This window comes from Coregonus clupeaformis, chromosome 14, assembly GCF_020615455.1.
Source record: "Coregonus clupeaformis isolate EN_2021a chromosome 14, ASM2061545v1, whole genome shotgun sequence".
In the NCBI taxonomy this organism is placed as follows: Eukaryota; Metazoa; Chordata; class Actinopteri; order Salmoniformes; family Salmonidae; genus Coregonus; species Coregonus clupeaformis.
Window position 1 is genome coordinate 9,685,520 of NC_059205.1, and position 25,582 is coordinate 9,711,101.

The following is a 25,582-nucleotide window of genomic DNA, read 5'->3' on the forward strand; positions in this document are numbered from 1 at the left end:
GTATTCTTCTATGAGGTTTAATGGCGGTTGGCATCCAATAAATGTCACATTACTGCCACCTACTAGACTGGAGTATACCTCCCTTATACTTTGCTTGAAAAATATAAATACAAAAAATATATAAATACATCAACAAATACCCTACACTCACTAAAAACCCACCACCCTACTCCACTATTTAAACCTCATTGCTTGCTTGTAAAATATGGGCTGCGTTCCATTGCTGTCAGAAGGAAATGGAAGCGGGCAGTTGGCACAACTCAAAAGATACCAAGCAAACACGTGTGTCATAACAAGGGGGAGCAGTGAAACCAACAATATCAAAGATGTGATTAATGTAGCCATAAAATGTAGATTTCCATCCAAAGCCAGTCTAATGCAAAGCCAGGTGTGAAATTTGTCTCAAGCAAGGAAAGGCTTAAAGGCTCTGTTATGCCAAATGCCCTCAAAGGAAGGAATTTTTGAACAAGAATGTAGGGTTTATTACAGTTGCATCATTTATAAACAATTACTTGATTCACCATCAAATTATTTATTTCATTTTGATATTCCTCACCATGGGAAGGCATAAGTGCATGAATATGTTATGCTATGAGAGGTATATTTATTGCATACAGAGCAAAATGTATTAGAAAATAAACATAAAAAGTTTGCAGCTTTCCTCGGTTATCATCAGAGAGACAAAAGCCTTTTTTGTTTTTTTTGTTTTGCATAGCACACAATTTCTGTATGACAGACCAAACAATAAAATGGTATTTACATTAAATAATATAAGCTATAGCTGATCCCAAAATATGCTGATGGTGTCATTCAGCATTTTCCCCATTAGATTCAGCATATTCTAGCTAGTTCGGGTATATCCACAATGGCCTTTAACCCTCTTCATTGTGAACATACAGGAACCGCACAAGGTTCTAACTTTGACACAGTAGGACGTGAACAGTTATCTTCAGCAAACACAGTGGACAATTTAGGAAAATGAACTCTGTCTCGTTCCGTCAGCACAAATGTAGCTTGGCATTGTCGTCTGTGTGAGATAAAGGGCAAGCGCTCACCAATACTCAACATTTAGGATTGTACCCAACTTTCTGTGAAAGCCCCATGTTCAAGGTCTGTGAATCATTTAATAAGCTAGCTAAATAACTTTCAAATAGCCTGTTCATTTATGTAAAAAGCTTGCATATTCAGTAAGAAAACATGCAAGTTGCTTTCCAGGCAACAGAGGTCGTACATTAATTTAGCTGCTTTCCAAGATGTCAGTTTCTAAACATTCAGTTCACATTCAGTTTGCAACACTCACTGAGTGGAACGGAAGCCAGTCCAGCCACCTGTTCCAAATGTCTCAGCGGTGAGAGAGCAACATTACAAGAGTTCACAGTGTCATTCGGTTAATACAATCCCTTTCATGTCATCATCTGTCCGGACTGGCGGCCATGTTTGTCGCTCTCAGCTGCCACGCTAGCAAGCTTCACCTTTCGATCTTGACTACCTGCTCGCACATAATGGAGAGGTACTGGGTGAGTTTGACCATGAAGATGATGGCAGTGCCCACCGTGAGCATGCAGGAGGGCCAGAAGAGCGAGTGGAAGACGGCACTGTGGCCGTACTGCCGGGTCAGAAGGGCACTCTCCTGCTGGTCGCTGGGGTCGTAGTAGCACAGGACCTGCTGGTGTGGCTTCAGGCGTTCTGAGATGTTCATGATAATGTGGTGCATGGCATCAGTGTCCTTCTGGCACTTTGGCACGTAGAAACACTGGAAATAGAAAAGAAAAGTGGGTGGGTGACGTTGATGTTAGTTCGGGGGCCTTCAGCGTGCATACCTAACCTACAGGCTTAGTAAGCATCCCTTGATACTCAACATAAATATTTATTTCTACAAATAAACATTTCTTCCTGTTGAGAGAAACAGGGACATAGCGCATGCATAGGGCAAGGAGTTTCCCAGACCACCTGAACAGGAAGAAGCAGTCCTGCTAGCTCACATGCTGACTAGACCGGGCGCGCATGTTGATTTTGTCCATCCACACCAGATGTGATCAGGACACGCAGGTTGAAATATCAAAATGAACTCTGAGCCAACTATATTAATTTGGGGACAGGTCAAAACACATGAAACATTCATGGCCATTTAGCTAGCTAGCTAGCTTGCTGTTGCTAGCTAATTTGTTCTGGGATATAAACATTGGGTGGTTATTTTACCTGAAATGCACAAGGTACTTTTTTTTACAATCTTCTTTGTAAAATTTGTGTTCTCTACTCCGACAATTAATCCACAGATAAAAGGGGAAACCTAGTTAGTTTCTAGTAATCTCTCCTCCTTCAGTCTTCTTCGTCTTCTTCTTCTTCTTCTTCTGTGGACTTTATACCACCACCAACTGGACTGGAGTGTGGACCTCAGTTCATCTTTCAATCACCCACGCGGGTATATGCTCCTAAAAACCAATGAAGAGATGAGAGAGGCGGGACTTGCAGCGTGTCATGCGTCAAAAATAGAACCAAGTTCTATTTTAGAGCCTGGCTACGCAACGCTCGTTGACGCAGCGAGTATTCAGACCCCTCTAGCGACACATTTTCAAAAGCTCGACTAGCGACAAATCGAGTTACTTTTTCTGGTGTTATTGGAGACTTTTGGAGACTCTGACGTGAAAGCACGTATCGTTCTTACTCTTCTCAACGAGCAGCGGGTTCTGCCGTGGGCCCCACCCTGGGCCCCACCCCCGTCCCAAAGCACTCACAGGCGGCCCAGTCCTCGCGCAGCAGTCCCTCCCAGCTGCAGTCAGAGCAGGAGACGTTCACCCCTCCGCGTCCAGACTGCAAATGAATCGCGGGAAGCTGCCGCTGGCTGATCCCGCCCTGGCTTACATTCAGGGCGGGATGTAAATGTAAAATGTTCTTTGTCTAAAATAAATCACTGCACAAAATAAATCACTGCATTTGACTCACACAGCCTCAGTCACTTGCTCACCTCGTCCACTGTGTGTGTGCCTCTCTGTGACATAAGCTAAACATCTAGCTGGCTAGCTCATCATGTCTCAGTCTAAACTGTTCACTCAAAAATACAGAAAGGAGTGGGAATCAAACCCTGAATTCAAAGGCTGGTTGAAGACGTTTATTGGAGATGATACACAGGCATACTGCCTGTAATGTAAGGCTGATTTCTATGCCAAACTTAGTAATGTAAAAAAACACATGACAACTCAAAAACATACTCAAAAGGCAAAGCCTTTTAACAGTTCCACCCAAAACAAGCTGCCATTTATGGTTAAAATAATTTTCTCTGCAAAAAAGGCTGAGGCCACCATGGCATTTGCTATCGCTGAACACTGTTCCATGCTGGCATGTGATCACATTGGAGAAGCACGTAGATCTGCTTTCTCAGACTCCACTGCTGCTACCCACTTCAAAATGCACAGGACAAAGTGCACAGAAATGATTAATGGTGTTCTAGCACCATACTTTCTGAAAAAGTTGGTCGCAGATATGGGTGACCAGCGTTTCAGCCTCCTCCTCGATGAGTCCACGGATGTAAGTGTTTCTAAGTACCTGGGGGTTGTGATAAGGTACGTTAGTGACACCAAGCAGACAATTGTATCAACATTTCTGGGGCTTGTTGAGTTGGAGGGAGGAGATGCCAAATCTATAGCCCGTGCTGTTGTGGCTTTCCTCGAGAAGTGTTGTCTTAAAAAAGAGAAACTCCTGGGGACTGACAATGCCTCTGTTATGACGGGGATTAACAATGGGGTCCATAAAGTGCTGAAGGAGGAGTATGGCCTCAACGATCTGGTTCTTATTCGCTGTGTGTGCCACTCTCTGCAGCTTGCTGTAAGTCATGCTTCCAATGACACCATCCCCCATAGTGTGGAGTACTTGGTACGAGAGACTTATAACAGTGTCTCCAAAGCGCAGGGAGGCCTACAAGGCCATATATGAGACCATCAACTGTGGGGAGAAACCTTTACAGATAACCAAGGTGTGTGCCACACGTTGGCTCTCCATTGAACCCGCAGTTTCACGCATTTTGGACCAGTGGGAGGAGCTTAGGCTGCATTTCGCAGTCACCAAGTCCAGTGAACACTGCTACATGGCTGAGGTTTTATACTCCATGTACAGTGATCCTCAAATCATATTGTATCTGACTTTTTTGAAGTCAGTGCTGGGTGAGGTACAGTTGGCCATCAAGGCTTTTGAAGGAGAGCAAGTAGATCCTCTTAAGCTACTTGACAGCTTGGTTAGCCTGATCAAGTCTGTGAGCAGCAGGGTGCTGAATCCACTGGCAAATGTTGATGTACTCAAAGGGCCAATAGATGGATACATCAGTTCCAAACCATACCTTGGTTACCTTTTTGAGTCAAAGGCAGCTGAGCTCCACCTTGCGCCTGAGGATGAAAACAATGTCCGAAAGTGGTGTGTAGCCTTCACCATCTCCCTCACTAATGAGTTGAGAGTGAGACTGCCGGACAACATCGAAGCATTGCAGTACATGTCAGTTTTCAATGTGGAGGAAACTCTAAAGCACAATAAGAGCCCTGGAGAAATATAAAAAATAGCCAAGCTCCTTGGCTACTCCCCTGCAGAGATAGACAAGATTATCCAGCAATGGCGTGCCATCCATTTTAGTAAATGGAATGAGACTAAAAACACACTGGGCTTCTGGAGTGAGATTTGGAAGTTCAGGGATGCAGCTGATATCAACCCGTTTCAAGAACTTGCCATGGCTGCTGTGTCTGTGTTGTCCTTGCCACACTCGAATGCTGAAGTCGAGAGAGTATTCAGCCAGATGAGTGTGGTAAAAAGCAAACTTAGAATCGGATGTCCTTGCAGACCCTTAACTCCATCCTGTACATTCGATATGGACTGAAGCTGTCTGGTGAGGCTTGCTATGAGCACCAGCTGTCTGATAATGTTTTGCAGCTTTTTGGCACATCAGCTGCTTACTCATTTAAGTCAGCTCCCTCAGTTGCTGAACCTGCCATAGAGAGCCTTGACCAAAATGACGATGACCCACTCTTTCTGTGAGCCAGCACAGCCTGTGTGTGTGTGGAGGGGGGTCTGAAAAACAACAACAATTAACCTGAATTAGGGACAGACTAGTTACCATCATTTTCTCACATTGCCATTGACTGTTTTTTCTATTGTCTCTTTTTGGTCCATTTAGATTGTTAATGTAGATTGTATACAAAAAAATGTTTAAAATGTTATGGTTAAAAATGTGAATGTTTTACTGTGACTTGTTGTAGACTCTAAGTGGACCATAAGGTTAAAAACCAAACCAAACTTAAGAAAACGAAACATTTTTAATTTTTTGTATTACATTAAACAAAAAATTAAATAAAAACCAGCCAGAGTGTCTCTTTTGGGTTACTTTTGCCGGTCCCAAGTCCGGATAAAGGAGGAGGTGTTGGAATTGTGACATAAAAAAAAACAAGAATCGACAGAAGAAAGTTCATTTGTAGTTCTAAACATATTTAGGGTGTTTTTTACTCACTTTTTGTCTCTCCCACGACGTTATTCCTCTCTCCTACAGCATCCATCACAATTACATGCACATGGCCTATTATACAAATTAGGTGATGACATCATTTAGCGACTTCTAGCGACTATTAGGACAGCCAATAGCTACTTTCCTTACTGAGGAGTTGGCAACACTGCGTTGACGCACGCAAGCAGTTTAGATGAAACGATTGAATAACAGGTATGTGTACATTTATTTTTGCAACGCTCGCGCACGTATCAGTGAGCGGTGTGGTCAGCATGTCACACGCCCTGTGTCAACATACGCCCTTCCAGTCTTTCAAAACCTCCATTCTAACCATCCGTTCACCTCAAAGTTGGCGTCCCAACTCTCCTCGTTGTGGGATAAGCGGCTGAGCCTGCCCGTGGTGTTGACGCTGACGTAGACCTGCAGACAGGGGAACCTGGAGCCTCTCCAGCAGTCCGAGCCACAGCTGTAGGAACAGTTCACGTCTGCCGTGATGGTGGAGTTGAGCACAACACAGACACTCTCCTCTGTCCACACACTATATGGAGAGATGAGGGGAAGAATTCAAGGCTATTGTAGGATTTACACAGTGGCATGTAAACATATATTTTCTCTGTATTCAAATAAAAATTGCAGAAAGATTTTGGGGTGTAAAAATACCAGGTAGACTCCCCTCGGAGGTAGATGCGTCATTTTCACATTTTCAATTTAGCATTTAAGCATTGCATTTTAGAATTGGCACTGATAACCCTCCATAATATTGTGGCATGTTGTGCAGTGACTTGCACACAGAAAAGACTGAAAAACTAACATACCGCATGAACACTACAAAGGCAGATTGATTGAATTGCAGTCTTTCAGAATGAGCAAAAGCAGAGGGCACCCAAAAGCATAAAATACACCCAAAACAATCCACTGTCAGATTGATAGTCCAGTACCTGCCTGCGTAGGAGCGCAGTACAGTGATGCCCAGGACAAAGTACATCATGACTGACGCAATGACCATGCCCAGGCCCAGGAGAATAGCCCGGTCCTCCCCAGCCTTCATAGCCGTCACCGTCTTCTTCTTGTCCAGCAGGTCAACATCTCGGAATTTCTGGTAGATGGACCTGAGGTGGTGGTCAGGCCAATGTTGGGGTCAAGTCCATTTCAATTCATTTTACAAGGAGGATATTTTTGTTTTATTTGTTGAATCAGTTGACATTTTTCTTAATTTAAATCAGGAGAACCATTCTCTGTTTCCTTCTTGGAGGAACCTCCACTGCATGTCAGCATAAAATATATGAAAATGAATGATTAAAATAGAGTGGTTTTCAGAGTGACAGTGTACCTCGTCGCTCCTCCTCCCGATGCTGCCCCTCCCGCACTTTTGGCACCTGTCACAAAGAATATCTTCCCAGATGCCCCACGACCTCCTCTTCTTACAGAAGAAGCGGTGCGGAAAGACTGATGGAATGACCTGAACAAAATAACAATCCGTTATCACTCTAGACTAGACAATATACCTGTTTGTGCTCAGACAATCCCCAACAGTTCAACTTGCTGGACAGTTGGCAATGAGATATACTACTGCAGGGTTTCCCAAACAAAAAAAACATGCACCCCTTGCAGTCCTGAGGACCAAGTTTGGGAAACACTGTTAACTACGCTGTTAACTACCCATTAAATTGTGCCATTTCTACATATTTTTTTTGTTGTTGTTGTTATTTTTGACTACTAGATAGTATAGATAGACAAATCAACAGTAGTTAGACATTTTGTTCAATAGCGATTTGTTAGATTAGATATCAAGGAATGAAATGGCATGAATCATACTCAATGACAGATTATCAATCATAACATTCATTAAGATTAATGATGGTAATTCCTAGTTTTTAATCTTCTGTCAACCCGCTTATGACCCCTCTTGCCCACCTTTGTGTCATGGAAACAACACTGAACTAGAACACTATTGTTTGAAACATAGCTTTAATGTGTACCATCACAGACACATGGCAAAAGATTCTCTACTATTGTTTCAAGACAGTTTTGCAACCTACTCAAAGACAGAGATGGAGCAAAAGAAAGCCTACCTGTGTTGCATGATTTTGCTGTCAAATTCACTATGTGTGAAAGCCAAGTTGTTGATAAAATATTATTAGGTTTATACAATTCAAAAGTAACGACAAAGTATTTATTCTAAGACATCAACAAGTATGTAGTAGTGATCCACCATAACCAGGAAGGAGACTAAATGACTTGAATAGGACAGAAGTGTTCCTCTAATATAGTGGACGTTCAGGGGCAGCACCACCAGCTAAACAAACATCTCATTTTGCAACACAAAGAAACGTTAATAAGGTGAGACAGGATGATAGACGAGCATGGATAAAAGGTGTTAATGTCGATGAACTTGTCATGAAAGACGTACCTGCTGGAGCATGAACCATGTGAATGCAACCGCTGTCAACACAAACTCATGGTGTCCTCTCATTTAACAACAACAACTAGCCATGGCTGGCACACTGAATCATGGTCACTGAACATTCTACCCAATAACACACAGCTTTCTGTCATTAAAAGTCCCATGCATATTCAAGTGAGCAGCAGCCAGGGCCATGTTCATTAGCAGTGGCGATTTTAGCATGTAAATCTTCGTGGGGCAAACTCCCCAAAATGTTTTGGGATGCATGCCAGCAAAGCCACTACACAACACAACACTAAACAATACATTAATTGCACTATAACAGTGACAAACGGTGCCCACAAACGGTTAGGGCCTACATAAAGCTGTCCCAACAGCAGAGCTTTCTTTTCAGCACCATGGAGTGAATCCTTACCACTGCCACACCTGGGAAGCCTTGTCTGGCAGCCTCGTTTACTGCCTTTAAAAAAACATACACTACCGTTCAAAAGTTTGGGGTCACTTAGAAATGTCCTTGTTTTCGTAAGAAAAACTTTTTTTTTTGTCCATTAAAATAACATCAAATTGATCAGAAATACAGTGTAGACATTGTTAATATTGTAAATGGCTATTGTAGCTGGAAACGGCAGATTTTTAATGGAATATCTACATAGGCATACAGAGGCCCATTATCAGCAACCATCAGTCCTGTGTTCCAATGGCACGTTGTGTTTGCTAATCCAACTTTATCATTTTAAAAGGCTAATTGATCATTAGAAAACCCAGTTGTGCACCGGGGCCTCCCACTCCTCTTTCTATTCTGGTTAGAGCCAGTTTGCACTGTTCTGTGAAGGGAGTAGTACACAGCGTTATACAAGATCTTCAGTTTCTTGGCAATTTCTCGCATGGAATAGCCTTCATTTCTCAGAACAAGAATAGACTGACAAGTTTCAGAAGAAAGTTCTTTGTTTCTGGCCATTTTGAGCCTGTAATCGAACCCACAATTGCTGATGCTCCAGGTACTCAACTAGTCTCAAGAAGGCCAGTTGTATTGCTTATTTAAATCAGCATGACAGTTTTCAGCTGTGCTAACATAATTGCAAAAGGGTTTCTAATGATCAATTAGCCTTTTAAAATGATAAACTTGGATTAGCAAACACAACGTGCCATTGGAACACAGGACTGATGGTTGCTGATAATGGGCCTCGGTACGCCTATGTAGATATTCCATTAAAAATCAGCAGTTTCCAGCTACAACAGCCATTTACAACATTAACAATGTCTACACTGTATTTCTGATCAATTTGATGTTATTTTAATGGACAAAATTGCTTTTCTTTCGAAAACAAGGACATTTCTAAGTGACTCCAAACCTTTGAACGGTAGTGTAGCTGATATGGCTGACTTGTTTAAACAAATGTGGTTTCTACTGACTGTTGAGATGTACAAACTATGGCATAAGGGGACGACGAGCGGATAAGAGGCAATCCGTAATTTCGATTAAGACATTAATGAGCAAGCTAGGACAGACTTAGTCAATATAACTATTTGTTCAGCACTTTTGAAATGTAAAGCGACAGAATTCAGAACATGGGCCGTTCTTACAGCATTCTCCCCGTACACCAAGTCAGAACCGTAGGATAAATAAAGGGGGCATATAAGCAGACAATGAAAGCTCTTACAATATTCAATGATTTCATTTCTCTAAAACAGGATATAGGCTACATGTGCACCACCAAGTCAGAACAGTAGGCTAAGTTATGAGGGGGAAAGGGACCAAATTATTAGTGTGCAGCACATGGGCTACTAACAGCTTACTACATTTTAGCAGACGCTCTCATCCAGAGAGACATTCAGTTAGTGCATACATTATTTAATTTTTTCATACTGGCCCCCCGTGGGAATCGAACCCACAACCCTGGCATTGCAAACACCATGCTCTACCAACTCAGCTACATCCCTGCCGGCCATTCCCTCCCCTACCCTGGGCCAATTGTGCGCCGCCCCACGGGTCTCCCGGTCGCGGCCGGCTACGACAGAGCCTGGATTCGAACCAGGATCTCTAGTGGCAGAGCTAGCACTGCCTTAGACCACTGCGCCACTCGGGACATACTACACAACATACACTTAGTATTACTTTCTTAGCTACAGTATACATATCTCCCTGGCATATTACATCATTTATGCAGCAGCATACAATACATTTTTGGACTCAACTTGTTGTGCTCACTTGAACAGGAAGGTGGTGTGGCGGTCCTTGTAGGCTAATTTTGTCATCAAACTTTGTCATCAAAGTCTGGCATTCTCTGGATTTATGGTGCTTTCAAGACAACTGGGAACTCGGAGAAAAAAAACAAGGTTGAATCATAATGTCAGTGATCTTCAGGTCGGAGCTCTAGAAAGAGACCCGAGTTCCCGACTTGGATTTCCGTGTTGGATGACCGTTCAAATCGTATTTTCCCAGTCGGAACTCGTTTTTTTCAGAGTTCCCAGTTGTCTTGAACTCACTGAAGTCTGAGATTTCCCAGTTTCCAGTTGTTTTGAACGTGGCAGAAGTCATGCTGGATTGACAGCATGAATGTTTATCCTTTTAAGCTTGGAAAAGAGACCCTTAAACCCAGACTTGGACCACACACCCACTCCACTGAATAGCAGGCTAGTGATTGCTTTGCAATGCTTGCAGTTAGCCACTGATTCCTTCTAAACCACTCATTGTTGAATTTGCGATTTCCAACTTGTTGTGTAATGTTTATGTCCAATGGCCGATGAGCACCAATACATTTTATCTATAATTTCTCTTCATATGACAAGGATTGAAAAGGATTTGCCAGTAGATTGTCGACGTGATTCATGATGATGACTGCTTGTCTAGCTTGCTTGCTAAGATTTTGAAGGTATGATGTTGACATGATCAGTCCAATCAAAGCTACGGTAGATATAACGTGATTTGACGTCATTTTATCTGTGGCCAATGACCTTGAGCCTTCTTGGATGGGCACTTCTAATGTAACTCTATGGCAGCACCCAAGGGGCCTGATTTTACGAGCTCTCCCCGTAGATTTTGCGGTGACGTAGTGTCCTCATGAGTGACAGAACACTGAGACAATCACAGCGCAACTAGACAACATTACCAACCCCTACGCTATGTATTTTCCGTTGGCTGCCCCACCACCACAGAAAGCACTTAGCTAGGCTGAAACACCTGCGTTTTGGAGCTGCCTTATTCAAGAAAGCAAAAAAGAGACCATGTTTATATGCGGCTTTATTAACTCAATGATTATTTTTCCTTACACTGTTTGCAAACTGATATGTGACACGTATTAATGCCAAAATAACATGCAAAACAGGCAACAACAAAAAATTATAATGTTTTAGCTAAACAGGTGGGGCTCAAAACAGGTGGGGCCCACCACTGTTCATTAGGCAACAAACAGAAGAAAACAGACTGAATCAGGGAGGGACTACCTAAAGCTGTTCAATAAGAAGCAATCATTTTCGTTGTCTGTTGCAAAGCGTTTTTCTATGGTGTGCACTTATGAATACGACCCAGACGTTATGACTTATGAGATTGAGGTTGTCCAGGGGTCAGTGTTTAAGGTGAGGGTTGATGCAGGCATGCAGCCCCACTTTGGAGGTTGCTAGGGCCTTATTTTAAAGGTGATTTGGAACAAAGAGATTTACATGACCTGGTTGCAGTGGTGCAATTCCAGCATATGTGCATTTGTCAATATCAATTCATGGTCAAAGCTCATGCCAGATTTGGCAATTCCGGACAACTGTCACATTTTTGAATATAATTATTTAAAGTTTGAATTTGATTAGGAAAGCAAAAAATATCAGTTATTTTGCTAAATAAACTCCAGGTTGGAATCCTGAGAAATAGATTTTCATGGCCCTCTTTCAGCCATAGAACGTTTCCTCCTTCGAGTTATTCACTCTAAACTATTCCAACTAAAAAACAATGCTTTTACTCTTTCACTTCCTAAAAAAAGCTTGACCTGGTTAGCTGAGAATTGTCAACTCCACGATACTCAATGGAGTTGAGTGGTGATGAGTTTTGGTATCAGTCGATACTTGTAAAAAAAAGTACATTATTTAATGCGTACCTTGTACCTATGTTTCTCCTGTGTACATTTGTTATTTTCTTTGGGTGCTGCATTCCGTAGTTTTTGATAAAAAATAGCATTTCACGCGACCTCCGCCAAGGGAGACGTTGTTTGTTAACAGAAGGAGCAGCCACGTCATTGCGCGGCTGTTTTTTTGGGGGGGCAGGGGATACATAGAATGCAATTTTCTATTAACAACGATGGATTCCAACTCCCACTGACAAGTCTATAACAATCAGGACAAGTACAGGTACACAGTAAGCGTTAAATAATGTATATTTATAAAAGTATCGAGTGGTAGTGCATGTTTCAAATAGCTAACTTCATACTAAATTGGAAAACAGTGGATTACACGGCGCAATCTGAAAAAACTACAGATTGCAGCACCCAAAGAAAATAACGTCTTTACACAGGACAAACATAGGTACAAGGTACACTTTAAAGAATTGACATTTATACAAGTATCGACTGATACCAACTCGATGTAGTCGGAGGTGCACTCCGCCAAAACCCATTGCCACTCAACTCCATTGAGTATCGTGGAGTTCAGAATTCTCAGCTAGACTCCAGGTATACCAATACTCGAGCCCTGAAACATGATGCACAAACATTAGAGCTTAAAGGAACTCCTCCAACATTGAGGTGTATCATCTAGCATGGTAGGATAGCATTTCAGAATAAGCAAGCCATTGCCTCTTCACGTGCATCTTATTATTATTATTTTTTTAAACTCATAGATGAAAACGGTCCTCTGTAGCTCAATTGGTAGAGCATGTTGCTTGTAACGCCAGGGTAGTGGGTTCGATCCCCGGGACAACCCATAGGTAAAAATGTATGCGCACATGACTGTAAGTCGCTTTGAATAAAAGCGTCTGCTAAATGGCATAAAAACAGATCAGAAATGTCATTTTTGGCCAAACTAAGTAGGCTCCAGACTACCTTGAACACTCTTCAAACCCTCCCTGAAATGACTATGTGAAAATTATATTCAGATCTATAATCATTATGAATGAGACGTGTGTGCTACATAACCAGGATTGATTCACACCCTTGGCCTATGATGACATGTTTTTCATGTGCTCTGAGTCTAGTACTTTCCAACTTGACCGTATTCCTAACAAGCTGGTCAAAGAACTGGTTATAGGCTAACAAATGTTGAACATTATTAACACATCTCTCCTAACAGCAAAGTGCCTGAATCCTTTAAATTGTCTGTAATTAAACCACTCCTTCAGAAATCTTGATCCAGATGATCTGAGAAATTATTGGCCCATCAAAACTCCCTTTACTTTCAAAGATTGTACAGAAGACTGTTGCTTATCTAAATGTTCCAAAGTTGAATTTGGCGTTCCACAAGACTCTGTGCTTGGACCCCCCATTTGTTTCTTTATACGTGTTAACACTTTGAAATGTTATCTGCAGACATATGCCATGCACTTTCACTGTTATGCAGATGACACTCAAAATGTACTTATCTGTTAAACCCTACAATACTTTGCAGGCAGCTTGCCTTGAGGCATGCATCAAAGAGGTTAAACATTGGATGACAACACATTTCATACAAGACAGAGATTATGATAATTGGTAATAAGACACTGATAATGTTAACGGTTTTATTTTATTGCCTTGTGTTTAGTTTTTTAGCTACTTCCTAGATAAAAAGGAACAGTTTTTACTGTTTTACTGTGATTTTACATGCACTTTAAATAAAGTCTGATTTGATTTGAAATTAGATTACAATAAAATATTTTAAGGCTTTTGAATATTTACAAATTGAGAAATGTAAATGTTTCAACAATTACTGTAATATTTAAATAACTTCACAGAGCCCCGATGTAATGTAAATGTAATAGGCTACTTAGCAGAACAAGTACAGGGGTGTAGCTCAGTTGGTAGAGCATGGTGTTTGCAACGCCAGGGTTGTGGGTTAGATTCCCACGGGGGGTATGAATTAAAAAAAAAAAATGTATTCACTAACTGTAAGTCGCTCTGGATAAGAGCGTCTGCTAAAATGTCAAATGTAAGCAAGTTCACAAAAAGTGTGACATTTTTGTCTCCATGCCAACAGTAAAATAGCCAGAAAAACAGTCCACATTAGTAAAATTAATAATTTCCTCAATGCAAAACAATCCTAACTATTTTAGAGCAAAGTTGCTGACTGACAACTTTGTAATGCAAAAAAATTGCATAAACACTGCTGCACAGCAAAACCTCAAAGATATTAATCAGACAATGGCATGCATATCAACATAGTTAAACCTAAATGATTGACGATTTAAAGTGAAATGAAGTCGAATGAAGTTAAATGATTGCAAGTGCCACGTCGTACCGGCATTATTTATTTTAAACTACATTTCTTGATCAATGGCTGTAAACATTACCTCCTGAGTGCCCAACGCCTGAAGGTGCATGCATAGCCTACCTATCTGTAATCATTTCAGCCAGAGAAATACTTACAATGACTGTGTCCCCTTTACTCCTGACCCTGTTTGTGGAAGCTGGGGACACTTTTTAAAAGCTTCTGGTCCCGCAGATTTGTAGCTGTGCTTCATGCACCATGGAAGTTGAAATTGCACCCTCAAGTGACTGTCGCTAATGATATAAGGAATGGCCAGTGACTTTCTACTTAATTAAGTATTGAATAGTCCTGTGTTTCAGTCCAATTCAATGCCTGACCTGGCAGGGTTTCCAAAAGCTGGCCCATAAATTAAATCTTAGTGAAATATAACAAAATATATATTTAAACATACAAAAGTACAAAGGAATTGGTCAACATGGATTCCAAATATGTTTTACCGCTCAGATAATACTGTTAGTGATCTGATAGGATGCGTAGGATCCTGACAATTATACTCTCTTATAATTTACATACTGTATATGAAACAGTGTGAAATATATCTCACAATATATTATCCACATTTACTCTACATATTGTATCATGGAAACAGCCAGTTCATTTACACAATGAAAATACATTTGCCAAGAGTGTGCAAAGCTGTCATCAAGGCAAATGGTGGCTATGTGAAGAATCTCAAATATAAAATGTTGGTTACTACATGATTCCATATGTGTTATTTCATAGTTTTGATGTCTTCACTATTATTCTACAATGTAGAAAATAGTAAAAATAAAGAAAAACCCTTGAATGAGTAGGTGTGTCCAAACGTTTGACTACTCTCGACGGGTCTGACCTAGAGTATGTGGACAACTACAAATACCTAGGTGTCTGGTTAGACTGTAAACTCTCCTTCCAGACTCACATTAAGAATCTCCAATCCAAAGTTAAATCTAGAATCGGTTTCCCTATTTCGCAACAAAGCCTCCTTCACTCATGCTGCCAAACATGCCCTCGTAAAACTGACTATCCTACCGATCCTTGACTTCGAGCGATGTCATTTACAAAATAGCCTCCAACACTCTACTCAGCAAATTGGATGTAGTCTATCACAGTGCCATCCGTTTTGTCTCCAAAGCCCCATATACTACCCACCACTATGACCTGTACGCTCTTGTTGGCTGGTCCTCACTACATATTCGTCGCCAAACCCACTGGCTCCAGGCCATCTATAAATCACTGCTAGGCAAATCCCCGCCTTATCTTAGCTCATTGGTCACCATAGCAACACCCACCCGTAGTATGCGCTCCAGCAGGTATATCTCACTGGTCATCCCCAAAGCCAACACCTCTTTGGCCGCCATTCCTTCCAGTTCTCTGCTGCCAATGACTGGAACAAATTGCAAAAATCTCTGAAGCTGGAGACTCTTATCTCCCTCACTAACTTTAAGCATCAGTTGTCAGAGCACCTTACCGATCACTGCACCTGTACACAGCCCATCTGAAATTAGCCCGCCCAACTACCTCATCCCTATATTGTTATTGATTTTGCTCATTTGTACCCCAGTATCTCTATTTGCACATAATCTCTTGCACATCTATCATTCCAGTGTTAATACTAATTGTAATTATTTTGCACTATAGCCTATTTATTGCCTTACCTCCATAACTTGCTACATTTGCACACACTGTATATATATTTATTTCTGTTGTATTTTTGACTTTGTTTTGTTTTACCCCATATGTAACTCTGTGTTGTTGTTTTTATCGCACTGCTTTGCTTTATCTTGGCCAGGTCGCAGTTGTAAATGAGAACTTGTTCTCAACTGGCTTACCTGGTTAAATAAAGGTGAAATAAAATATATATATATATACAGATACTATTTCATGATATAATAGAACAATCTTTAGTACAAGCAGCTGCATTTGGAGATCTACCTCTGGTTTCACAGGGAAGAACTCAAGGAAGAAATGGTTCCATGTCCCTTATATAGTGAGAGGCAATAATACAATCATATTGTTACACAACAGTTATTTCAATAAATCAACAGTTCCGGAACACAATGGCCTTGTGTTAGGGTGCAAACATTCCAGGAGTCTATGAAGGGCATAACCTCACAGTCCAACACAGAACATATCCCTTGAGAAGTTACAACAGCTCACCCCAAATTCTGCCACCACACCATCATAGAGCCCCCCTACACGTACACATGGATAAGAACATATTGGTTATAGATGGTTGCACACATTTCACAGTAACCACCGTTTTGAGAGAATAATTCAGGATAAACCTATACGTTCATGTTATCGAATGATGTAACGGTTGCTGTACTTCTCTATATTCCCATTATCGCTCTAATGATGCATGTCCTCCTATCGCTGCGGACCTTGCGAGACAAACGCCATGCTACTTTATCTGGGTTATTTACTACTCTCCCCACCTCTGAATTTGTTGAACGTGTCAGTGTCAGTCTCTGTTGAAGCTTTTGTTCATGTCAAATCATTAGAAAGTGTTAGAAATGTCAGTTTTCCAACTTGTACTTTTCGCTTGTTAAATGTAATGTTCAAAGTACACTTACATCAGCAACACATCAAATCAAAATCAAATTTTATTTGGCACATGCGTCGAATACAACAGGTGTAGACCTTACCGTGAAATGCTTACTTACAAGCCCTTAACCAACAACGCAGTTTTAAGAAAAATAAGAGTTAAGACAAATATTTACTAAATAAACTAAAGTAAAAAATAAAAGAGCAAAAGTTTGAGTTGACATTACACATGAGTTTGAGTTGACATTACATATTAATCACGAGACAAATGAAAGTGAGTGATAATGAGGGTAGGTAGAGGGTTTATTTCTTTGGTTACAACCCCTCTGGGGATTTGTCTTTGATCGTCCACAGTTTAGTGGGTGCTAAGTCTCACCATAAGGCCTGGCATTTTTATACTCACCACAGGCCACAATGCATTTCAAAGCTGGCCCATGCTAATAATCTGCCTCTGACTGGTTGGGGATGACAACATCTGCTTCTTAGAGAATGTCTCAAGATGTATTTTCTGCCTGGTCCTTCGAGTGGTTATTGCTCTGTGGCCAGGTGTCCCAGTGTTCAGTCTTTAAAAAGACATGCTCTACTGAAAGACATGCGCCATTGAAAGACACATGCTCCATTGTAATGCTCCCAGCATGAAGCAGAACAAACTATGCACTGGGCACAAACTGGTTGAATCAACGTAATTTGTCAACGTATTGTGACGTGGAATCTATGTGGAAAATACATTGGATTGACAAAAAGTAATCTGTTGTTTTGAGGGTGAAATTTCAACCACAGAATGATGTCATCATGGTAACCAATTTTCAACATAGACAAACCTTGTATACAATATGTTGAATTTGTACCTTTGAAACAATGTCAGATCTTCAATGTTAAAAACAATAGGCTGGGCAGCACTTCCTACTAGAGAGTTGATCGATCTACAGCTATCCATTTGGTCTCCCATCCAGGGTTTTAATCAAGCCCAGCCCTGCTTAGCTTTGATATTGGTCACTGACTACTAACAATGTGCTATCGTGAGAATTATTGAGAGATCTCTTAATAACTAAATAGATTCACTGTTGCTGTCGAAGTCATTCCAAAGGGTAGTTTTAACAGAGCAAATGAAATATAACCATACTCTCTATAATTCATACATCATCAACGATGCTATTTAGGCCTATATAGCATTTGCAAGGTCATCAACAGCTATTGTTTCAATTCAACCCAGGATTCAACTTAAAATAGACAACACATATAGGCCTAGAGTTTCAAGCTTTGGTTGATGTCAAATTGAATCTTCAAGTTAATTATGAATATGTTGGATCGAAGTTAAAGAATAGGATTAAATCAAACTTTATTTAAAGTGCATTTAAAGTTTGATTTAGTCCTATTCTTTAACTTCGATGTTTGGTTGAGATGGAGACGTGAATCCAACATATAAATTATTAATTTGTAGACAAACTGGAATTAAACTCAGACTAATTCAGTGGCACAAATATACATCTCAATATCACTTCTGCAGTACAGTAAATAGCCTATTAACTAGTCGACAAGTTAACAAATTATGTTGGATTCACGTCTCCAACTAAACCAAAAATAAAAGTTAAAGAATAGGACTAAGCCATTGGCTCAGATGAAACTATACAAACATTAGATATATCTCCTTTAAATGTTGATATTTGGTTGCATTGTCAACAACAATTCAATATGACTTTTGTAATACTGACACGATTCTCTAAAGCAGAACCCAGAAGCAGACCAGGACAAGGTGAGTAGAACGAAGGTGAGTATTTATTTACAGACTCAAATGTGGAAGCAGAATAATCCAGGAGACCGAGCGGGCAGTGGAGGTGAGTTGGTGGGAGTGAATAGGCAGATCCAATGGTGTCACAGAAGCCACCGACGACCAGGCAGGGGTGGGGTGAACGTTCCGGAAGAATGACTGTAGACAGAGTAAACGGCGGTGAGTACACGGCAAGCAAAAAGTACAGAACAACAAAACTAACTCTAGTAAACTTGAGGCTGATACGCTGACACAACATACTGTTCATGGCTAACGATCCGTCAGGGAATGGATGTCAGGTCAGAGCTTATGAAGTGGAGAGGTGATGATCAGGACCAGCTGTGCAGATAGCTGATGAGATGCAGGTGCGGGTAATAGAGAGATCTCCCGCCTTGCTTCGTCGCCTGGCAACCAGACAGGGTGCGTTCAGGAACCTCAGGAAACAGACTCCAGAACAGAAAACAGGCAACACAGGCAGAAACAGACTCAGGAAGCGGGATTCATGACAAATACAGTAAATAGCTTAAAGCAGGGTTCTTCAATTCCGGTCCTGGAGGGCCGAAACACTTCTGTTTTTTATTTCTACCTGGTTGTTAATTGCACTCACCTGGTGTCCCAGGTCTGAATTAGCCCCTGATTAGGAGAGGATGAAAAACAGAGGCGTTTCGGCCCTCCAGGACCGGAATTGAAGAACCCTGGCCTAAAGTTACAAACGAATGTAACCGTTTTTGAAAAAGAGCGCCACCTTGTGGGCCAGAGAGAGGGAGGGTTTTTCACAGCCGCCCCAAAATGTATGAAGTACATTTTACCTCAGTAAAACCCTCTTGTGTGGGCACAACTGTGTGTCCTTGGTTCTCGCCCTGTGAAGGTCAGTAGTTGTAAAGCACTGGCGGAGGTGGAAGTCCCGCCGCCCCATGTCCCCACCCCTTCAGTGACATGGATGGAGCGGGCAGTGAGGGACGAGTTGCTCAATGTGTCTGTGAGGCTGGGCTGTCCAGCAGGAGTCAGGGTGGTCCGTGCTGTGCTGCTGGAGGTGTCCAGCAGGAGTCAGGGTGGTCCGTGCTGTGCTGCTGGAGGTGTCCAGCAGGAGTCAGGGTGGTCCGTGCTGTGCTGCTGGAGGTGTCCAGCAGGAGTCAGGGTGGTCCGTGCTGTGCTGCTGGAGTGTCCAGCAGAGTCAGGGTGGTCCGTGCTGTGCTGCTGGAGGTGTCCAGCAGGAGTCAGGGTGGTCCGTGCTGTGCTGCTGGAGGTGTCCAGCAGGAGTCAGGGTGGTCCGTGCTGTGCTGCTGGAGGTGTCCAGCAGGAGTCAGGGTGGTCCGTGCTGTGCTGCTGGAGGTGTCCAGGCTGATGGAGGAGGCCATCCCACAGAGGCGGGCCAGGCTTCCTCTGTGCTGGTTCAGTGGTGGCTCTCCCATGGGGGCTGGATGGTCATCCAGGTCGGGAGCCGCAGGCAGGCCTTTGAACTGTCAACGGTGTCCCTCTCCAACACAGTGTGGACTCTCAGTGACATAACCTTGCTACCTCTTATTTAAACTCCAACCCCAGTCAACTGTTGCATGCTAGTCATACCTGTGTGGGTAACTTGAGTGACAAGTTCAATACCCCATGCTTAAAATGAGTTGGTTAAGGCGTCCAGGCACAATTAACTGAAGTGGCTCAATGTATAGCACTTTTTTTTGTTGTGTTTACAGTACACTGCAGCTGTCGAACAGGAAATAATTTTCCTGTTTTGCCACAAGGTGTCTCTGCTGCCACAGAATCAGAAAAATGCAAAGCAGCTTCCCACACTGAGGGGATTTCCTGTTATTATCCTGTGATTATCAACTGAAATATCTTTATTGTACAACTTTGAGATAACATTTGAAATGAAATGGCATATGCAAATGTATTGTTTCATTAATTTATGGTTGTGAAAATTCAGTATATATAAAGTTCTGTACATATTGCGTATATTGTGTACATATTCTATAGGTTCTATGGGTTATCATACTCTGTAGTATTTTTTATTGACTCAGAGCAATGATTGATCACTTTTCTATTGATCCAGAGCCACATTATAGTAAGACATTTCTAAGATATCCTCAGTGGCTTCTCCTTGGTTCTCCATACTCTACAGTAGATATGTTTAGGTTATTCCCTTGCAAACCCCTTTGCAGCCATCCGGTCTTCCATCCATAACTATTATTCACTACCAGCCTCTGCTGGTACGCCCATCTTCTCCTCCAAGCTCTCCTCCCAAGGGACAGAGCCCCTGCCTAATGAGCTACTTAGCTCCCTCTGATAGTAGTGTAACATCTACTCTGTGATAGGAGCTTACAACCTCCCTCAGGAGCTGTATAAAGCTGCATGAAGCTGCCTTGTTGTGCCTCCCCTTTGGAAAACAATGTATTTTGTATGCTGACCTCCGCTCTTAGGCCCACAAATAATCATCCCCATCCCCACCACATGGTGAGGAAACAGTGGGACCGCTGGCCCAATATAGCCCAGGAAAGAAAACAAGGAATACCATTTGTTATGTATATGTGACCAGGCCTAAACATAATCACCACGGAGGAAGAAGAATTGCAGGCGAACCGGAAGCTTTCTTTGTGGGCCAGATTTGGAGGTCAAACAATGGAAGATGAAAGACTTCCCCTTTGTTTCCCACTGGTTGGGCTAAAAATAATTAGTTCTGAGCAGGCGCTGAAGCCCATATAGTAGTCTGTCTCTATCTGGAACTGGAGCCTATATAGTAGTCTGTCTCTATCTGGAACTGGAGCCTATATAGTAGTCTGTCTCTATCTGGAACTGGAGCCTATATAGTAGTCTGTCTCTATCTGGAACTGGAGCCTATATAGTAGTCTGTCTCTATCTGGAACTGGAGCCCATATAGTAGTCTGTCTCTATCTGGAACTGGAGCCTATATAGTAGTCTGTCTCTATCTGGAACTGGAGCCCATATAGTAGTCTGTCTCTATCTGGAACTGGAGCCTATATAGTAGTCTGTCTCTATCTGGAACTGGAGCCTATATAGTAGTCTGTCTCTATCTGGAACTGGAGCCTATATAGTAGTCTGTCTCTATCTGGAACTGGAGCCTATATAGTAGTATGTCTCTATCTGGAACTGGAGCCTATATAGTAGTCTGTCTCTATCTGGAACTGGAGCCTATATAGTAGTCTGTCTCTATCTGGAACTGGAGCCTATATAGTAGTCTGTCTCTATCTGGAACTGGAGCCTATATAGTAGTCTGTCTCTATCTGGAACTGGAGCCTATATAGTAGTCTGTCTCTATCTGGAACTGGAGCCTATATAGTAGTCTGTCTCTATCTGGAACTGGCCGCTGGGGACAGGATGATCATCATGATGTCACACATTTTAATTCATGGGAATAATGCACCATGTTGGTGTTGTGCATAAAGAAGTGTTGTGTTCTGAATGTACATAAAACAAAAGTGAGGTATTAATGAGATGATGATGTATTTTCATCTGTATACTTCGGTTTTGAATGAATCCTTCATTTTTAGATACAGTATTGTCAATAGGCCTACACTGGGCAACATCACTGACATTGATTAATAATGAGTATGTAAGTAAGCATTTCACTGTAATGTCTGCACCTGTTGTATTCAGCGCATGTGACCAATAAAATTTGATTTGATTTGAAATGCCAAAGTGCATCACTCGCTCTGGTCAGGGTGCAATACTACTGTTGCCAAGGGAGCTGGCAAAAGCTTCCATTGGCGTGGCTGTATCCAAGCAATTACACAATGCCAACAGGTTCTCCGCATATTTAACCAAGTTTATCCACTGTGCTCATATCCCTAGCAACCTCCTCCTCATCTAATAGTCCTGCTATAGCAACCCCCTCACACACACACACGCACACACACACACGCATGAATGCACCCACACATGCACACACACATCCAACAGGTAAGCAGGAAGTGTTTTTATTCCTATTCAAACCCCTCACATACATCATTTCGTATCCCAGACATATGCTCCGAGTCCTCCCAACTCCCACACAACCAACACCTTTCATTGTAAAATGTAGACAATATATTTTGTAATATATAACATATTGTACCCTCAGATGATAGTCACCGTAAGTGTATAAATTGCTAGCAGACATAACCATAACAATTTGCTAACCTAAACAATGTTTAACATCTGTGATTTTAGCACTCATGTATGCATGTTCTGTATATGGATCAGTGGATTTATGTTAGTGGGGGAGAGAATTGAAGTTGATCATATGTACAGTTAGGCTCTGCTGAATAATGCACATCTTAAACCCTGCCATGGGAAAGGGATAATTCACTCTGAATTTGATTAGATAGGCTGTCAATGTGTCCTCACACAGTGGGAGTGATAGAGCACACGTCTGTTTTTTCACAAAGGGGAGGAGGGAGAGGGGGAGGGAGCATGTGATAAAATATGATGTAGAGATAGATAAACATGTAGACAAAGACATACAAAAGATAGACAAACATAAAACATTTCAATTATAAAAAAGTTCTCGACAGAGATAGAGAGGAGAGAGGGAGAGAGAGAGAGAGAAGAGCAGAGATAGTTTTTTTGTGAGAGAGTGCGAGTGTGTGTGTGAGTGTGTGTGTGTGTGTGTGTGTGTGTGTGTGTGTGTGTGTGTGTGTGTGTGTGTGTGTGTGTGTGTGTGTGTGTGTGTGTGTGTGTGTAATTGAATGAGTGTTGATCGTGAGCTATACAGTGAACAAGGTACATTTTATTTGACAATAGTACAATACAATACACTTTTCTTACACAAATTGCTGCTGCTCAATATATTTTCTACACAAACATTATAATTAAATTGTTTTGGTCCAAACATTTACATGCATCCAGAATTCATACTAGGACACAGGCGTGCACACACACACACACACACCCTAGTGACAAATAGTGCTCTAAAAGCACCTCTCGACGTTGTGTGTCTATCTTTGCTGTGTGCGTGCAGACTGTGGCACCTGTGTGGCACATTAAGAGATGTTTCGACTGGGAGGTCTAACGGACGCTCTGCTGGGATGCTGACACTGAGCCAGATGACTACTGAGATAACTGTGTGGTAGGATCAAAGGGAAGTGCAGAGCAGCGGAGGCAGTAGCTGGTGGGAGGAACATCAGTGCAGAGCAGCGGAGGCAGTAGCTAGTGGGAGGAACATCAGTGCAGAGCAGCGGAGGCAGTAGCTAGTGGGGGAAACATCAGTGCAGAGCAGCGGAGGCAGTAGCTGGTGGGAGGAACATCAGTGCAGAGCAGCGGAGGCAGTAGCTAGTGGGGGAAACATCAGTGCAGAGCAGCGGAGGCAGTAGCTAGTGGGGGAAACATCAGTGCAGAGCAGCGGAGGCAGTAGCTAGTGGGGGAAACATCAGTGCAGAGCAGCGGAGGCAGTAGCTAGTGGGGGGAACATCAGTGCAGAGCAGCGGAGGCAGTAGCTGGTGGGAGGAACATCAGTGCAGAGCAGCGGAGGCAGTAGCTGGTGGGAGGAACATCAGTGCAGAGCAGCGGAGGCAGTAGCTGGTGGGAGGAACATCAGTGCAGAGCAGCGGAGGCAGTAGCTAGTGGGAGGAACATCAGTGCAGAGCAGCGGAGGCAGTAGCTAGTGGGAGGAACATCAGTGCAGAGCAGCGGAGGCAGTAGCTAGTGGGGGAAACATCAGTGAGATACAACTAACTGTAGTACACCAGGTGACACCAGCAGCAGCTCTACAGAACCTCAGCACCAGTTCTCCGATGTACCAGATGCACCCAATGTGAACATGCACACAGTTTCACGCTTTCAGTTGATCATCATCTGACCACATTCACATTACATTCAAACCAACAATAACTTTACCAGCTAAACAGCAACGAGGCACAATGAGAAAGGAGCAAATGAGCTCAGGTGTTTTTTTGACACTGAGATATGAAGCGTTGGCTATTGCTTTACTCCGGCCCTGTCAGTGGTTCTGTGCTGTTGGCTACCAGGATTATTTCATGCTTAATTTTTCACTTCATCCATTACTGTAAGCAGCAAAATGTTATCACTGAGAAGCTGAGAAGGCCCTGTGATGAGGAGGTGGTGAATAGTGAATCGACTAATTATTTATGGACGCAGTGTAACATTCTGTCCATTCCAAACTGCATTAAACACAACATGAATCACATTTCCATCTATTTTAATTGGCATCGTGTGTGTGAGAGAAACACAGAGAGAGAGAGAGAGAGAGAGAGAGAGAGAGAGAGAGAGAGAGAGAGAGAGAGAGAGAGAGAGAGAGAGCAGAGAGAGAAACAGAGAGCGAGAAAAAGAGAGCGAGAGAAAGAGAGAGAGAGAGAGAGAGAGAGAGAGAGAGAGAAACAGAGAGCGAGAGAGAGAAACAGAGAGCGAGTGAGTGAGAGAGAGAGAGAGCGAGAGAGAGAGAGAGAGAGAGAGAGAGAGAGACTGCTGAGACTCCCTGCTCAGATTGTACTCAATAGTGGCGGGAACAGAAAGAAAAACATGGAATGAACGATGTGCTGTACTGTATATACTGTCTGTACTGTATATACTGTCTGTACTGTATATCATGTCTGTACTGTATATACTGTCTGTACTGTCTGTACTGTATATACTGTCTGTACTGTATATACTGTATATACTGTACATATGGTCTGTACTGTATATACTGTCTGTACTGTATATACTGTATGTACTGTCTGTACTGTATATCATGTCTGTACTGTATATACTGTCTGTACTGTATATACTGTCTGCACTGTATATACTGTATATACTGTACATACGGTCTGTACTGTATATACTGTCTGTACTGTATATACTGTATGTACTGTCTGTACTGTATATACTGTCTGTACTGTATATACTGTATATACTGTCTGTGCTGTATATACTGTCTGTACTGTATATACTGTCTGTACTGTCTGTACTTTATATACTGTCTGTACTGTATGTACTGTCTGTACTGTATATACTGTATATACTGTACATACGGTCT

General features: G+C 42.2%; 1 protein-coding gene across 1 annotated transcript; it reads right to left on the reverse strand.

Annotated features, from left to right (window-relative positions):
* Positions 1-1,468: 1,468 nt before the first annotated feature.
* On the reverse strand, positions 1,469-7,562 carry LOC121581680 (calcium-activated potassium channel subunit beta-2-like). The gene is made up of 4 exons (XM_045224927.1): positions 7,552-7,562; positions 6,418-6,588; positions 5,822-6,017; positions 1,469-1,753 (listed from the first exon to the last, which is right to left on the reverse strand). Exons 1-4 carry the CDS (start codon positions 7,560-7,562, stop codon positions 1,469-1,471), a joined length of 663 nt encoding a protein of 220 aa, XP_045080862.1.
* Between the last annotated feature and the right edge of the window lie 18,020 nt (positions 7,563-25,582).